The following is an 18945-nucleotide window of genomic DNA, read 5'->3' as shown; positions in this document are numbered from 1 at the left end:
CAGGTACTCCTGACTCCAAGGCTGGTGCTCTATCCACTGTGCCACCTAGCTTCCCAATTTGAATGTTTTGTTACAGATTAAGAGCAACAATAACAATTGAGAATTAAATATGGTATTTTAGGGTTTACAAGTAATTTCCTAATAGCAATATTATTTAGTTCAACTATTAGCATCCCTATTTTATAGATGAAGACAATAAATTTCATCAAGAATTTCCCAGATCACAAGATTGGTAAGAGAAAGAGCCAGAATTTAGGCCGACACATTTGATTCCAAATTCAACACTTCTTCCATTCTATCATCTTCACTTTTAAGGAGAAAACTCCTTCTATCAAAGCAGATTAGTAGCAGCTCTGTCAATTTAGGGTAGTCCGGGGCACTTGGAATTTAAATGATTATCCGATGTAAGACTAAAACCTTCAAGACTTAAAATTTCCAAGGCTAATTCTCTGTTCACTTATCCCTTGCTGTCCCTAGGCTACTTTGGCTTCTGAGTTAATAAACATTTGCCAAATTATGTGTAGTCTAATGAACAAAATGAGGATGACTACTTTTCATTTTCATATTTTATATTTCCACTTCCCAAGTAGCTTCTTCAGGTAGGATGTTTGTTGATTGCTATTTTTGCACTGTCAAAATCAACATCACATCCACATGTCTTCATAACAGAGACCAGAAGCTGTGTTACTATTTAAGACAAGCACTCAGACTAATGTCATCAAGAACAGTGTGGCTGACATAGCTTTACTTTTGCTATTAAGAAAAAGAAAAATCCTCCCATTCAGTCAACAAACATTTATTAAGTGCTTCTGGTATGCCACACACTTTGTCAATCAATGGGCATGCAAATACAGTCTGTTCAAGTGAAGTTTAGATTTGGCTTTTTAGGAACTATAGAAGCAGAAACAAAATAACTTTTCTACTTCTCTAACAGCATGAAACAATTAGAAACAGATCTCTGAAGGCCAAATATTGATTTTAAAAAATCACAATTTAACATTACCTATGTTATACTGTATTTTTTATTTATTTTGTATTTTATTTATTTTGCTAAACATTTCTCAATTAACATTTTAATTTAGTTTGGAGTTTTTCAGAGCACATGTTTTGCAGGTTCCTTGGCTCTTGAAAAAGTTTGATATCAGTGCTCTAACTCAAAACATAGAGTATAAAAAGCAAATTTGCTTCCTGTGTCATTACTAAATGAGTTAAGAGATTGTGAGGCATGCATGTCTCTAGTCATGGACCATCTAAAGTTAAATGAGATTCAAGAAAACCAAGATTTCTCTTATATTTAATTGAATATTTTTGCAGCATATTTATATTGTATTGTCTTTGGACTTTAACCTTTTGAACAAGTTATTTTATAACACTTACTTTTTAATACGTTCTCCAAAAGATGCCATTTCCTCCAAGACATTTTGAACAGTAGTAATAATGTCTTGGACCATATAGATTCTTTCCATTAAACCTTTTTTCTCAGATTCCTAGAGAGAGAGAGAAAAAAACATTTTTTTTGAGAAAAATATTTTACACAATTATTCTATCACACTTACAAGAGAATAAGATGAATCAGATAGGATTGTTAACAAACTCTAGATACAAATAAAATTAGACATATATGAATATAGTCATACATATGTATATCTATCTCTCTATATATTTCTATATAACTTGAGCTAATTGTCTCACTTTGAGATCATCACCCCTACATATGTATTTTCTTTTTATATTTTACAGGCAATCTTACTGCCAATCATCAGGATCAGTTAATATAAATGAAAAGTCAATCCAATATAAGAAATTTGACCAAATATTAGGGAAGTTTTATATATATATATATATATATATGAGGCCTATGAGAAATTATAGTTTACTAGATTATCTTTTATGATAAATGAATTGACTCATTTAATAGTATTTAATGTCACTGACTATATGAGATAAGGAGAACCTTAAGCAACAACTTATAAGACATTTGAAATTGTTTCAATGTAAAAAATGTAAACAATGTGGGGTTTCTCCTTAGTTTATTTCATAGGATTATAAAACAAAGCTGAAAAGGATCACAGAGGCCAACTCGTCCAAACTCCTTATTTTGCATAGAAAGACAGTAAGATCCAGAGGGGCATTTGTGATTAGGGTCATAGATATAAATATCAATAAAAGATTTTGAACTCAGGGTCTCTGATTCCAGAGCTAACATTCTTCCCTGTACCCACAATGCCTTCTAAATTTTGTGTTTAATGTTAAAATAATTTGAGCTCCCAGATCAATCAATGCCTAAAATAAGGTATACACCTGTGAAAAACCAATAAGAGATTAAAACATTTCCATGGATAATTCATAGTAATAGTGATTATGATGATAATAATATTTGAGCCATTTTCTAATTTAAGAATTTTATGACTGACAAAATGGATAATTCATATAAGGAAGTTTTAGAGTTGATCTATTTTTTTATAGAAGCTAAAGTAAAGTATAATCTATTCCATTTATCTTCCATGTATTTTTCGTTTTTCCTCTGTGCCTTTTTCAAACTGAATGGAATTTTTAATGGTACAACTATTGCTTTACTTTGAAAATATCTATTGCTAAATCACTGAATGGGTTTAAAAATAATGAATGCTTGTAAATAACATTTTAAAAATTAGTTAAATGATGGAGAAAGGGGGGGAGTTTCAAAATAACTACCATTATCTCCATAACTGGAAGTAAAATATGCCTTGAATTCTAATACTCATTGAAGCATAGATTTAGCTCTTGAAGTAACTTTAAATGTCATCTAATTCAACCCTACATTTTATGGATGGAGGAAACTGAGATCAGATAAGTAAAATGAGTTGTTCAAAATCACACAAATAGTAAATGGTGGAGCTGGAATTTAGACCCAGATCTTCTAAATGCAAAAAACCCAGTATTTTCTCATTATATAATGCTTAAGTATTCCTGCCCCACAAAGGACACACATTCTAAAAAGATTTATAATCAATGTTCTTTTAACTGACTATTGCATGTATTTTTCATCATGGTTGCCAGACATAATGTCTATAGTACAGAATCAAAAGACACACTTTCTGAAATATCTTTTCTTCCATACTCAAATTTGAAAGCCACAACAGAATTTTATCAGACTATTGGCCTGAAGTTTGAATTTTGAGATCAGGATGGTATTCAAATTATTTGATTCAGATCACAGAAAAGTCTATCTCCTTAGCTTCATCCCATTTTAGGCCCAGATATAGTGGAGAGCTATTCTATTACTCCTATGCAGATTCAGGCAAAAAGAATCCTTATAATTTAAGAGAAGTTACCTTTGCTTTGAGACTCATTGCTCATAAATATGAAATACTATATATTTCTCTATTTCCCAGTTCATAGCTTGGATCTGTGGGCAAAAGGGTCTGAAGCGGGGGTAGGGGGGCAGAGAGAATGATGACCATGATTCACTTCCATTTTCCCTGGGTAAGAATATGCTGCAGTTCCCAGCAATACTACAATAACTCCAATTTTAGTTGCTTCTACTACTTCCCCAAACTTTATATGAGAAGTCAAGCTCATTATTTCCTCCTTTGTACTACTCTAATGGCTCTGATAATTTTATATTTTTCAATCTGGTTTTTTAAATTCTTTGCTTCCCTTTCTTTTCGAACTCCCAAGTCTTTCAGCATCTTGTATTCGATAATTAGTTATGCTGTCTCTCTGACCTAATTCATGCTCAGCAATCCAAAAACATATATTAACTGAACACAATCATGAAAACCCATCTATGTTTGCTACATAAGGGTTCATGTGTATAAAGGGACATTTGAGAACATTTGGGAATTTGATACAAAGGGCAGACGTTGTTTCCCCTTTCTACCAGCCTACAGTTTAGGTCAAAACAATTTCTTGAGCAATGACTAAGATTTCCACTTAGTTCAATTTCACAAATTTTTCCTTTATTAATGAAGCAATCCCCCTCCACCCAGAAACCAAACATGTAGTTGGGTTCTTGTTATCAAGATGAAAATTAAGTTAGCAAACCAAAATAAGAAATTACACATATAAAAGTCATCTTACTTTTTAATTGGCTTGACCTTTGAGTAATTCTATATTAAAGAAAGAAAAAGCCTTATTCACATAAATTTGATCTACTAATGTTATTACTATGCACAAGTGACCAAGTCTCTCTTGTATTATACTTTCCCTAGAGCCCGAGATAGAGAGGGAGGAGGTGGGAAGAGAGAGAGAGAGAGAGAGAGAGAGAGAGAGAGAGAGAGAGAGAGAGAGAGAGAGAGAGAAACACTTTCCTTGCATCCTCTTCTTTTTATTCTCTAGTAAAACTAGAACTAGTTTGGTAGTCCGATTGAAGAAAAAAATAATTGTTAAAAGTTTTAAAAAGGAATAAAATAGAAATTAATTGTTGGAAATATTTATGTCCACATTAGTAGCAAACGCATCTCCATAAGAGGATTTTTAAGCTGTTTGAAAACATATTGGGATAATTATTTGGGTTTGGGTATGGGAAATGGAATATCATATAACCTCAAGATTTTGTCTTTAGCCCTCTTTTCTCCTTATTCAGAAGAGAAACTATGGGCAGGAGGTGGGACATTGGAAAGTGTGAACCTGGAGTCAGAAAGACTTGATTTCTAGTCTGACCTTCAATATTAACAAGCTGTGTGACCTTGAGCAAATTGCCCAACCACCATTTTGCTCAGTTTCCTCAAAGGTAAAATGAAGATAATAAAGGTACCTATGTCCCAGGGTTCTTTTGAGCACAAAATGACATAATTATAAAGTGTTTAGGAGAGAACCTGATGTGTTGTAAAGCACTAAGTAAATGCTAACAATTATTAAAAATTAGCTATCAGATTCACAGATTGTTCTGAGGCAACCACAACTATGCCATGCATACACGTCCCAAATAAAACTCTTCCAACCTCTTGGTAAAGCTCTAACCTTATATTTCCACTTGTCTGTGTGGTATCTCCAGCTAGACACTTGATCCTCACTATGATGCCTCTCAGAACATAATAGGTCTAAAACAAGAGTACATCTTTTCCTTTAAACTTTCTCTTAACTTACCTAATTCTTCTATCTATTCCAACTCTGGTCCCAGAATTTTCTTTGACTCCTCTCTCTTCCTTATCCCACAGTTCAATTAGTTGCTAAGTTTAATTGATTTTTCCTGAGTCTTTTGATACTACAACCTCAAGTTAATTTCTCCAAAGCAAAAGATCTTCTTTCAGTCTGTCCCTCCACTTGCCCTCTTTGCCTATATGATTGAAACACTTTCCTAACTGGATTTCTCACACCAATCTATCCTCTCAAATTCATACTTTAATCTTAAAAAAGACTAGTAACTTTTATTTTGAACTTAACAATTCCCTCTGACTCTCCTCACAAAAATTTCATTTTACAAAATAGAACAGAAAATGAAGATAAGTGAAACCAAGAATCTCCACTATATACAGATGCTTTAATAAAAGCATATAAAAATTCAACATATTACTTTCAACTTTTAAAAAACAGTAATTTTTTACTATTATAGTCTTGCTTATCTGTTTTCTTCTATTTTATCCTATTATTTTTGACTGCTGTGATTCTCTGTGTTTTATCTCAATTTTCTTCTGTTCATTTTTAATAAATTCTTCATTGACTCTCTTGTTTTTTTTCTAGCAATAGTATTACTAGGCACTTTATGCCCCAAATTCCCAACTTCTGCCCATTTGAAAAAAAAGGAAAAAAGAAAAACTCAATCAATCATTTTAACAAAAGCATAAAAAACTAAAACAAATTTATGCTTTTATATCTACAAAACATTCTATATCATTCTATATCATCTATGTCAGGAGATATAACTTATAAACTGGGTTCCTAATGAATTATTATGAAAAGATTTCTTGTGCTTCCTATTTCTTACTTGATCCAAGGCTCTCTACAGTCTGCCTCTAGACAAACTCTTTAGGCCTATCATATGACATCCCTACTCACAAACTATACACCAAACTAGACTAACAATTTCCATCCTCTGTTCTTAGCCTGTCTTATTTCATCATTATGCCTTTGCTCTATCCTTCAAAGTCTGGAAATCCTCATCTGCTAAAGTGCTTCTTTTCCTTCAAGGCCCACTTAGATTTACCTTCTTTCATTAAAAAAAAACAAACAAACAAAAAAAACTTTCCTGACCTCCCAAATGGCAGTGAGTTCTCTAGCCTCAAATTTCTCACAATACTTTACTGAGACCTTTGCCTTTGCATTCTTCCATTAAGGTCTATGTCAAAGTTATCTGTGTCCCTGAATTTCGGTACACACAGTCCTCCACCGTCTACCACTATCTTTGGTGTCTGCTATAGTGTTTTGTACATATTTAATACTTAAGGAACATTTATTGAGTTCAATATTCTCATGGGGGGAACTCTTTGTATATGCCACTATCTCAATCTCTGAACTAACCCTTAAATGGAAAATAAATTTTTTTGTAGTATTCAGTGCTTTATAAATACTATATATAATTCTAGGTGGAAGGAATAGCCTTCCTTCCTCTCCCTCAATACATACAGTCATAAAGATTTTTCTGTTTTGTTTTATTTTGTTTTGTTTTGTTAGTAATGTTTCCAAAACTTACCTGTTCTGTCAGGTCCAACCTACCGTGTCTCTTTTTGTGAAACTTGGCTAGTAAACCTAGTCAACATTTTTCTCTGTTCTCTAACATTTTTATTTCTGTCTACATCCAGTTTGATTGTACAGATTGTACATAGTTCATGAAACAGATATTTATTAAATGTGTACTGAGGACAGAGATTTAAACTATGGCTAGATATGTAGAAAAAAAGATATAGATAAAACTTGTTGAAACTTATAGTTTAGCAGGCATATAAAAGCATGGTTATAGATAATTATAATACAGAGTATTATATTATAATAATATTATAATATTATTTCTGTATTTCATTTACTATGTTGTTTTATACTATATTTCATCATGATCTCTAATTATTCTCTCATTGTTCCATGTAGATTATCTTATTTTTTCTTTAACAGCATTTTATAGTTTTATTTCCCAAAGCCCTAACAAAAGTTCTTAACAAAATTTAGGTATTCAGTTCATTGACTAAATCCACCTGTTTTGCACTAAAATTATTTCTGTCCTTTCTGCCTCCTTTCTTTTTCAATGAAATGTATAATCTTGTATATTCTATCACTTGCACTTGCTTTATTATTTTTTAAATTAAAAAATTTACCCCAGCTACATGCAAAAGCAAATTTCAACATTTACTTCCAAAACCTGGAGTTCCAAATTCTCTCCCTTCCTTTTTTTTAGGTTTTTGCAAGGCAAATGGGGTTAAGTGGCTTGCCCGAGGCCACACAGCTAGGTAATTATTAAGTGTCTGAGAGCAGATTTGAACCCAGGTACTCCTGAGTCCAGGGTCGGTGCTTTAGCCACTGCTCCATCTAGCCGCCCCCCTCTCCCTTCCTGTCACTCCACTCTCCCCATTGACAAAGCAAGTTATTTAGTGTAGGTTAAAATATATTGCTATAAAACACATTACTACAATAGTCATGATGTGAAAGTAAACGACCCCACCCAAAGAAAGAAACCTCAAGAAAAAGAGGAAAAAAAAAACTTGTACATGCTCAGCATGGCTAAGTGACAGAAATATTAGATTTGAACTCAGCAAGTCCTAACTTCAAATCCTGCCTTGTTTACAAGCTGTGTGAGATTAGACAAACCACTTAATCTTTCTAGACCTCAGTTTCCTTTCTGTAAAAATGGTCTTGGGACTTTTAACTCTATTTCAAAGATTCTGTGATCCTTTGCATTTGTGGATGAACATTTAACTGCAGATTTCTACTTGTACTTTCACTTACTGGTACAAAGAATGGTAGTGATATGGAATGGGCTTTGCTTGGTAAATTAAAAAGAAACAGTAAAGGCAAAAACATATATACATACATATATATATATATATATATATATATATATATAGGCATCTACAATTTTATGATTTACAGATTTACATACTGGAATAAGGCATTGGTATCAGCTTCCAACAGAGTATAGAAACTCACTTGTTCCAGAATAAATACCCTTATCTAACTTACAGAAAACTGGAGAAGATAAAATAATTTTTAGAAATATGATCTTCCAGGACAAGTCTACTCATGCTGCCCTGAGCTGTAAGAAAGATCATCTGGCAGTTCTATCTATATCATGCTGGCTTTATTTACACATTTCAAATTGAACTACGAAATGTGGTGATAACACAGTTTAGCAAAGACAACATTACATCTGCTGCAGCTAGTAATCCTCCAAGAAAAGTAACACTGATTCATTCAGAAAGACATAATAGCAATCACAGATGCATACTTTTTTTTAATACCTAGCACCAAAAAGTACAGTTGATATTTTCAATATGTAATATAGAATATGCGGGAAATGAGGGAAATACAATGACAAGAGCAAGAAGATAAACTAGATATTATAAGCTAAGGAATATCTAATTATGCAAAATTGTTATGATTTTTTAAAAAAAGAAATGTCACCATTATTTTCACAGTTTTAAAATAACAGCACATACAAATCTATATAATAGGATAATAATTAATATTTATATGACTCAGGAGTTTTAAAAATTATGCAAGGGTGGGAGCTATCACGTGATCAAACAGATGACTTATGTTAGTAGGACTACAAAGAATACAAGTGTGGAATATTGAGGTCTACAACTTATATCTAATTATTTTCTATTTATCATGGCTTGAGAAGCAAAATTAGGCTCCTATGATTGTAGGAAATTTGATAAATTTGGCATATGTGACGTAAACACATAACTTCTTTTATTAAGATGCTTGTGTTTCCTTTTTCCATTATTCCTTGGGAAAATATAAACTGAAACCAAGGTCTTTTCAAGATATTTTATCATCACTTGGTGACTTTAAGACAAAAACTATATGATTTGTTAAAAATAGATTGAGGCTTTGAAGGTTTAAAATTTATGTTCTGGGGTGTTTAGGTAGATTAAAAATAAATATTCTGCCTGTTTCTGAATAATCACTTATTCTTTTTTTCCCACCCAATCCCAAACCCCAATTGCCACAACTGATTTTTTTTTTAATAAAGAGTCCAATCTTTCTTCAAGGCCTTTTCTCTTCCTAATTTCTCAGATGATTACAGCACTGTAGGTGAAATAAACTAGTCTTGAGCCTCTGGGAGAGAATTAACACCATCAAAATGAATTTACAACTGAGAATTAATTATACAATCAGTATGTTACTTTAAATCTTTCCTGCATGGTCTGATTTAAGAAAAAAAACCTTCATTTCTCCATTAATTGCCTGAGCAAAAACAGGGACACATTGCTGAAGATTAACTATGCCAGAGAAAAATATATTTTACATGTTTAAAAATTAAGTAGCATTTGTCAAAATAGTGCACATCAACTTTGTCAAAAAAATAGATTCAAAATCACTATCTTCACGTTTTCTGTTGAGCATGTTATTTTAAGTATGTCAGACTTAAAAAATGCCCAGTTTTGCCAAAAGAACGTATCCTGTTTCTCTAAGCCCACCATGACTGAATATTGATCATCTTATGAATTATAAATTTCAGGAATAGATTTTAAAGTAATGTGCAGCATGAAAAAAGTCATTATCTGTCTTAAAAAGTCATCCAAAGATTTTTCTTTATAAGCAATATAAATTGTTTTTTGAATTTCGATTGGAATGTACCAGGGATTGTCTTTATGACTCCTTTCCTATGAGAAAGTTTGCACTTAAAAAAAAGAAACCTACTTTTTTATTATAATGGGGGTGGAAATGTTCTGAATTCTAATAGAACACTTCCTACTCAAGTAGTATCTATTACACTCAATATTAGGGAACACAACTGAGAATTTAGGCTTTGAATCAATATCCATTCTAAGTGGCTTTATGCTGTTCTAATTTCCTGTACATTATATAAAGCACTCACACACTGCACATGTAACTTTCACACAATTGGTATTCATCAACACATTTTTTGGCACGCAACAGGAAACTCATCTGGTATCAAGCCAGAGGGCTCAAGTAGAAAAAGTAATGAAGAACGGAAAATGGAAAAATAATGATAATTCATGAATGAAAAACCTGGGACAGTTTAGAAAAATCTTATTTGGAACTTTTGCTAGCCCTCGGGCAAGTTTAAACTTTCATGAAAAGCTTATATGAGGCAGATACCCAGAATGACATTGTCATTGCAAGCTAAATAGGGCTAATATTGCCATAGAATTCTTTCACTAATGAATTTAAAAATGGGTTTTGCAAGAGAACTTTACAGTCTGAGATTCTGAGGTATTTGGAGTCCTTCATGTATGTGATCAACAGAAAATAAAAATCACAAACAACATTATATTTTCCCCAGATCCCCAATTTATTAAATCTGTTTATAAATTATGCCTATTGAATCTAAAACATTTTTTTACCAGCTGAGGACTTCAAAGCTTATTGGAGCAGAGGGGGTTGTTGTTGTTGTTAATGGGAGGTGAACAAAAACTCCTACTTCAAATTTTGTAAAACAAAATGGCATATTAGGAAAATTACCCCTTGGTTTCCACTTAATGCAAGAGTGATAATAATTCACTAATAAAAATTTCATATATTGTTATGGCTAACTTAGAGAGAATAAATAACAGATGATAAATAAAAGCTGCAATTCTACAAAGAGATAAAAAAATAGAAAAAATACAAAACTATTCAACATTGGAGTGGGAAGGAACTTTAGGGCATCTAGTCTAAGGCCTGAATTTTAAAGATTAGGAAACTGGGCCTAGTTAAGTGGCAGAATTGGTACTAAACTCCAAGACAGTACTTCTAAAGAGTAGGGCTCTTTCTACTATGAATGCTACATTGAATCCCCTTTATTACATTTTGAATGGAGAATTATCCTTGGTTGACAGGAGGATATAACACTCATTTAAAAGTCTTCTTATACAAAAGCCAAATTACAGTACTGTGAAGTGCATATTTTCTTCTTCAATACAAAAAGTGTCAAATGCGAGTTGGGCTACCTGAAAACACTATAAAGGACCCACTTGGAATGTCTATGAACCAGAAAGTAACTAAACTTCCTGCAGCAATTGGCTTGATTTCAAAGTAGGTTTCAATATGTCTTGAATAAGTCCTACAAATATTCCAATATGACCTTTATTGGTAATAAAAGCCAAAATTCTGCTTTGAAAATTTATGAGTAAAAGGGTTGTGTTTTTAAAAAAAGAAAATTTGAGGAAGTTGATGTCTCAATGAAATGCCTACAGGAAATGGAGAAAGCAATCCCCTCTCATTCACAACATGAATAAACTGATAATTAAGAATTGGCTCTGATCCACTTTACTATTAAAGTCTTGAAACTATGATGGCATGGTAAAAATGTTAGCAATTAAATCAATTCATAGCCAAAATCATATTAAATCAAATTAAAAGGAGTTAAATCAAAATGACCATTTACTTTATTACTTCAACAATTATTCATAATCAGGCTGTTACAAGATGTCATTTAGATGGGTTTTTTCTTACCCTTTGCATATCTCCCATATACATATATGCACAAACAACTAATCATACAAAATTAATTTTGAACCATGTTCTTTCCTTTTAATTTCTAGTTTAGGAAGTAACACTTCACAAACTTCAAATATTCCCAGCTGGCTACAAAAAGTACATTTCTAATAAAAAAAACAGTTCTGAGTTGAGCATTTTCCAAGGAAGGGATTAAAAAAAAGCCAATCATCCTTTCTCACTATCAGTTTGAAAGGAAAAATTTTTCTCTGAGGACAAGTCTTCTCTGATAAAAATCTTATGAATGATCTTCTCTCCGTGAAAATACAACAAGATCAGTTGTTCTAGACTTGAACTACCAATCCAAAGTGACATGAGCCTGAATTCTTAGAAAGGGCCCTTCCAAGTACATATTTTCTGTATCTTTTTTTTCCAAACAAGCTTTGCCTTTAATTAATATAGGAAGATTAATGTGCTTGGAGAAGACAATTCAATTTAAACACAAAATCACTGATTATACTGTAAAACATTTTTCAACCAACCAACATTTATTACATATAATTCTAATCTCTTAAAGAAAAGGAGATATATCTGCTATCCATAATTTATATGTAGGCAGTGATGCTTTAGAAGAACCTGTGATGGTAAAGCTCAGTTCTCTCAATAAGATATAGAAGACCTGGAGTCTACTCTAGTCATATTTTTAAGGCCACCAGGCAGGTATGTCCTTCTAACTTCCTCCTACCCACCCCCACCCTTAAAACAGAAAAAAGTTCTTTTAACTTAATTTTTCTCTTTGTGCCCTTATCATTCCTCCCTCCTGATGTTAATGGTAAATGCTGAAAATCTTCTATGTAAGTGATTGTTGGGCTGGAAAAAGAGAGAAACTCTAATGCAATTATTTATACCTTCAGGAATGAAAACAAGATATTATTGTCTTGAATGACCTTTCCTAAGTATGGGGATACAGCATTTTACACAATAAACTCTTGGTTCATGTTTCAATTACTGACCTTTACTGTGTAGAAAATTAATGCAATTTTCATTGTAATCCATCCGTACAAATAAGGCCCATACGGAAGAATTCCACATGCTAAATCTAACACAAATAGAAAATGTCATCTCTTTGCTACCAGATGAACCTTGCCATTATCTATTCTGCTGGGTCCTTACTGAATTCTTCTTGCAACAAGCAATTTCTCATATGTACCATTAGTTATAAGAGAGAATGGGCATCCTATTTTCAAAGTTTAGTTTTTAAAATTCACTTTTATAAAGTCAAAAAGCTATCTTTATTGAAAAATCTTTAGAAAACTGATAAAAACAGAAGCCAATTCTGCTAAGCCAAAATTTTGTCTCTAATATGTTACATTCAGGTACTTAAAGTAATGAAAAGAACAAGATATTTCTATGATGTAATTTCACTATCATTCCTATTTCAAAAGTTAAAAGCATATAGGGCCCAATATTGACATGCTGTAGTCTGGATTGTACATATAAGACATCGAGAATCTCTGCAATGCATTTGTCCATGGAGGAGATTGCCAAGAAGGCTAAAAATTTAGTAGGGAAGGGAACTGACAATTAAGAGTTGTCATTTTCAAAACTGATAGTTTAGATAGAAAAGAGTTCTTTTGCTCTTCTGTTTTTGATCTTAATGCATGTATATTTAGAATTTGTAAACAGTTCATCTCTTAGAGGATGAGTTACAATTCCCAGAAGCAGGGTCTGTTATGTCTAACATACAACAGAATCCAGAAAAGTTCTGGGTGAATATCTTGATGCAGAATATTAATGATGACAAACAGAAGTATATATACCATATCATGAATCATGCATTCTATAAAATAATATTAGCCTTGGCAGTTACTTTAAGAGGATTGGGGGATTGGGAGAGAGTATAAGTCATGATGTGTGTACCAACATGTACTCATTGTCATAAGAATTTCAAGGTTTCAAATTTTCATTCATTTCAAAGTCAATATTACATTTTGTCTTTTTTAGGGGTATGGGGAAATGCACACTGGTAGATGGTAAAGTTTTTTTTTTTAAACTATCAAACCTCTTAGTAATAATGGAGATGGGAGAAAGAAGATAAGGGTAGAGTATTTAAGAACATCTATTTCAGGTTCATCAAACTGTTTTAGAGAAAAAAAGGTCTTAAGAGTAAATTTTTTATATTTTAAAAAAGAACAAAAAAAACTTTGCTATAGTATTTTCTAAAGATGCTAATATCTGAGATCCTAAGTCCTCAGAGGCCAAGACATAGATTATATTTAAGCGAGATTATTGGAGAGTATCATATCATGGGGAAAAAAGAGTACTGGTATCAGTCAGGAGACCTAGGTTCAAAATCTACCTTAAATACTGACAGCAAATAATACAAGGGTTAAATACAACTTCTCAACACATCATTTTCTGTGCATTGTAGAAAAAGCTGATTATGAACTTGAGAGTAGCAATTTACATATTTAATTAATATACTTAAGGAATAAAGTTTTATATAACTTTTTCCTTTATTACAATGCCTCTCTCATTCTATTTATTAACATTCAAAAGTCAACAGATTGAATACCTTTTACTTGTTTGTTTGGAGTTTTCTTGACAAGATGATTGTCTCCGACTCTCAGGGAGCAACTGATACCAGGGAAACACCTTGGTAGGAACTTAAAAAGTTTCCTTATTCTGGATGCATCACTAAGATGTTCACCATGAGCATTGATCTTTTTATCAAGAGCATCTATATATGATCTCATTATTCAGAATTCAAGATGTTCCTAAGTAATAGAATACTACTTTTCATTCTGAAACTATCATATAATGAAATTTGATTCAATTTAATAAATATAAAATAATATTAATATATTATATAAGATAACAAATTGAATTGAAATAGTATGAATTAATATAAAATTAAATAAAAATTGGTAACTTACTATGTATAGTTACAAAGTTTAGAAAAGATGACATTTTTGACTTTATTGAGCTTTTAACTTGATGCAGACCTAGTCTTTGACTTAAAAGCTAATTCTGGGTATTGCTCTTCTCAATGTTGAGCTTTAACTATTTTTGTTCCAAATTCCAATGCCTTGCTCTATGATTTTGAGTCTTTGTGTCCCTGATTTATTTATCAAGTCCCTTATGTTTTATTTATCATAGTTTCAAATCTCTACATGTTTCTAGGAAGGGGAGAAGTACATTCAGCTAATGATTTCTAATCTGGCACTTCACTTTCTCCATTTTATTCCATAAGGTTATGTCTAAAAGTCTAATGACAATAAAGCAGCAGGTTCAAGAGGATCTCCTTTGAGAGGAAAATGGGCAGAAATACTTGAATATCCAGATGGAAATGGTGCCAACAAAAGCTGGGAAAGTGACAGACTTACATTTGTTGACCAAACCAATAGAGTGAAAATATCTTTCCAAAGTAACTGCTATTATACTTTTATTATTTTTGTTATTATATAGTGTATTTCTCCCCAAAATAAAGGCATATCTCATGTTACTTCACTTTAAATGCTTTATATAGATACTCCTTTGCATCATTTTTCTATTTCATCATGTTTTCATTCTCTCACTTTTGTCTTTTAAAAATAACTATATAACAACCATTATTTTCATTTTCAAATTAGCTTCTTCATAGATGTTTGACTTTAGACACACTCACCTTATCATCTTCTTCATCGTCATCATCTATATCTGTGCTTTCCTGAAAAAAATACAATTCATTATTAATTATTAATCATATTCTGAAAACCATGTTTAAATTAGTCATTAGAATGGTCCATATTTTTTTAAAAGATCTCTCAAAATTTAAGTACCATTCAATATTTTAAAATTCAAAAAATTGTAAATATTATGACACCTTTTCTTATTCCATTTACTCAACAAACTCTGGGACAATCTCTATTACCTCAGATCCAATATGTTTTTTTCAGTGTGACACTTAGTAATTTCTTACATGGTCCTTTTCTAACTTTTTAAGTTCCTTTTCTCATTATTTCCTTCCTTATAATCTATAGACAAGCAATATTGCCTTGTTTTATGTCTCCCATGCCTGAAATATTTTCCTTCCTCATTTCTACCTCTTGGAATGGGTGGTTACATTCAAAACTCCACTCATATGACACTTGCTACATGAAATTGCTCCTGGTCTCCCCAGTTGTTCTTGACCTCTCTCTCAAAAGTTTTTTGTAGTTATTTTATTTATTCACTTTTCATGCTCTCCATATTCCAATAAACATTAGAATATATTACCAATAAGTAACATGTCACATATTTATATTCGAACATATTCATTTATATGTATATATATATATATATATATATATATATAATATACTGTGAATATTTATATAGGTCAAATATGTCTTCCCCATTATAAAGCATTCTTGAGGGAGAGATCAATTTCATGATTATCTTTACATTCCCAACAGTTAGCATTGTAACTGATACACAACAATTAATTGATTATTTTGCAATCTATATAAAATTAAGTATAAATATAGGCATTAGAATTGTATCCATAGTTTGAAGGCAGTAGACTTTTAAATTAATTGCCAAGGTCTACTGCCTGTAAACCATTTTGTTCTTTGACAAATGAACCAGTTGACATATTAAGGTTGGGGACTCCATACTTCGTTTATTCCAGACTCATTGCTACAATGAGTGCTTTCCTTTTCATACACTGCTGAAAGATTAGATGGTAGGAAAAAAAATAATGTGCGTATAATCAATCTCAAGAATAAGATACAGATTTCTCTATAGCGTTATAATTTCGCTTTGGTTTCTGTGGTGACAGGTGAGTGGATTAAAAGAGGAGGCAATGATCTGAACTTGAGAGCATTTGGTTCTCATTCAGAACAGCTGCCCAACTAATTGGTCTGTTTGGTTTAGCTTTTTTAAAAATTTGTTATTTAATAGGCAGATTTAAACCATATTAATGCAAGTGTAGAAAGCTTATATGCATATACATACACTTAGTTCTAAACACCGGATAATTGTTTGAAAGGAATATTAGATACTAAAAATTGGGTTTTGCTTTAAGTGTTAAAATCTTTCTTATGCTTCCAGGATAGAGAATCAATTTATCTTTATGTTCCATTATGAAAAGAGTTTTACAGCAATAAGATTAAAGGGGTTACTTCTTGAATTTACTGGAGTAGACTTTACTGATTACATAATGTCAACTAATAGTAGTTAGAATTTGGTACCAAAGACTTCATTATCTTTGAATTTCACAAGTTTCCATTCTGATTTACTTCACAGAATATGATGAGTATTCACTAGCAGCCTGTATGACACTCAGAGATCTTCAGATGAAAGGAAATAAAGTGCTCAGCATTGTCAGTAGGCAGTATTTTATGAAAGCAAATGAGGTCTTTAAAATAATAATAAAAAATCTCTTCGACTAGGGATTGGGAATGACTTGGTTTAAATGATTCATTTCAGCCTGAAAACTTAGAGGTATATATTTTACCATTTAAACTTTAAAAATGTTTAAAGTTACTATGCCAATAACCACCAGATCTCAAATTCACCTTAGAGAAAAAAATGCTGAATGTAGAATTTGGTGAGCCTTAAGTTTTGGCTATTTTTCAAGACAGATGCACTTTTCTTAGTCTTTAAATGATTGTTTGGTTTAGCACATTTTACAAAAGAAAATTTTACTTTTAATATTTAATAAGAAAGAACTACACTATTCAAAGGCAGAGATATTTAGTGAATAAAGGAAAACATGGGCTCAAGTCTTATGGTATATTTAACTAACTATATGACTATGAGCAAGTCATAGGATGGTAAATTTTGGAAGGGACCCTAAGAGTCACCTAATTCATTTACCCACTTTTACAGATAAAGAAAATAAGGACAAGAGAAATGGCTTGTCTAAGGAACACTGGTGATACAGAGCCAGAATTGGAACCCATGTGCTCTGACTATAAATCTGGTATTATTTCAGTGCATCATTATCTATGACAGAATGATAGGTCAATTGTTGTTCCACATTGATGGAGTTAATTTTATAATGGGCATTCCTCATATCAGTGAAAAATTGGTTTCAAGCAAAACAAAAAATGTAAATATTATTTTATCAAAGAAAAGAGAAAACGAAACCATCCTCATGGTTATTAGGAACAGTGCTGCTTACTGTATTCTGAGCTATCACAGAATGAATTACATCAAATGTGAAGTAGGATCAAATGAAATATTCTATGGACAAATATTCTATGGATACTTCCCATATCTTCACAGTAGCTTCCTCATCTATTTGTCTTGAAGGAAACAGACAAACAACATTTTTTGAGAACCTCTTAGGGTATAGAGCATTATGTTAAGTACTGAGGACACAAAAAAGAAAAATGCACCCCCCATTTTAATAAGAAAAAACACAAAGAAAGTTCAGCTGCAGGGGAAATGGAAGGAACCCAGCATCTTTAGGATGCAGCAGCAGTGATGATACATGAACATATATACATACATACATACATACATGTAGTAAGAGATCACAAAATCTTTGAGTTAGAAAGGATTTTAAATGTCATTTCTCATCCAACCGCCTATTATATAAAAACCTTTTATGACCAACTCAGGAATTGTATTGAAAGCATATAACAATACATTCATCATAATATCTTAATCAGAAGGGACTTCCATCTACTCCAAATAGATCAGTACTAAAACCCACACTCTAATATCCTGACAAACGCTAATTTAACTTTGTTATGCTATTTTAAAATTTGCCTCTATAAAACTTCCACCAGTTGTTTCTACTTCTATAATCTGGGACAAAATGCAATAAGTGTAATTATTTTCCATGCTTTTTAGATATTGAAACCTGTGATCATGTTTTTCCTAAGTCTTCTCCAAACCAAACTTCTCCAGTTAAACTCAATCAATTGACCCTTGAACTTGGGTTCCATGTACAGTTCACCAGTGTTTGGAGAGAGCATACATTACAAATAAATTGCACTAATACTGATACCACTCTCCTACTTCATAAGCTCTTAAAAGGAAGGGGGAATTAATAATTTGATTCTCCTTTCATTCCATGGCTTAGAAACTTCCCTTCAAGTTCCTATCTTAGATACCTTTCTCTGAATCAATTTACCGTTAATCTAATGGCCTTTGCCCTCATCCTCCTTGACTTTTTAATAACTTTTTACACTATCCTTCATCTCCTCTTCTAGATATCCTCTTTGGTTTCCAAGGCATTGTTCTCTGTCTGTTATCTTCCTGACTCTGTGGTTGCATCTTCTCAAACTCCTTTGATGGATCTATCCTACTGCCCTTCACACACAAACTAAGTAAGTTTGTCTCCCAAGGCTCTGCCTTCAGCTCTTCTCCTTCTTCTCTTTAGATGATTTTCTTTTATCATCTCATCAGTTTCTTGGAATTCAATGACCATTTCTATACACATTTCTTTAA

At 32.1% G+C, this 18945-nt stretch overlaps 1 protein-coding gene across 5 annotated transcripts in view; it reads right to left on the bottom strand.

Moving 5' to 3' along the window:
* The window catches only part of MCTP2 (multiple C2 and transmembrane domain containing 2), a 266381-nt gene that overhangs the window by 14118 nt on the left and 233318 nt on the right, over positions 1 to 18945 (bottom strand). For all 5 annotated transcript variants that reach the window (XM_074234164.1, XM_074234162.1, XM_074234166.1 and 2 more), the window contains 2 exons: positions 15188 to 15229; positions 1378 to 1487 (listed from right to left, as the gene is read on the bottom strand). In XM_074234164.1, the coding sequence (XP_074090265.1) occupies positions 1378 to 1487; positions 15188 to 15229 (152 nt within the window). The remainder of the gene's footprint in view (positions 1 to 1377; positions 1488 to 15187; positions 15230 to 18945) is intronic.

Source organism: Macrotis lagotis, chromosome 4 (assembly GCF_037893015.1).
Source record: "Macrotis lagotis isolate mMagLag1 chromosome 4, bilby.v1.9.chrom.fasta, whole genome shotgun sequence".
Taxonomy (NCBI): Eukaryota; Metazoa; Chordata; class Mammalia; order Peramelemorphia; family Peramelidae; genus Macrotis; species Macrotis lagotis.
The sequence above is the reverse complement of the archived record's forward strand: the minus strand, read 5'-3'. Positions and strand labels throughout refer to the sequence as shown.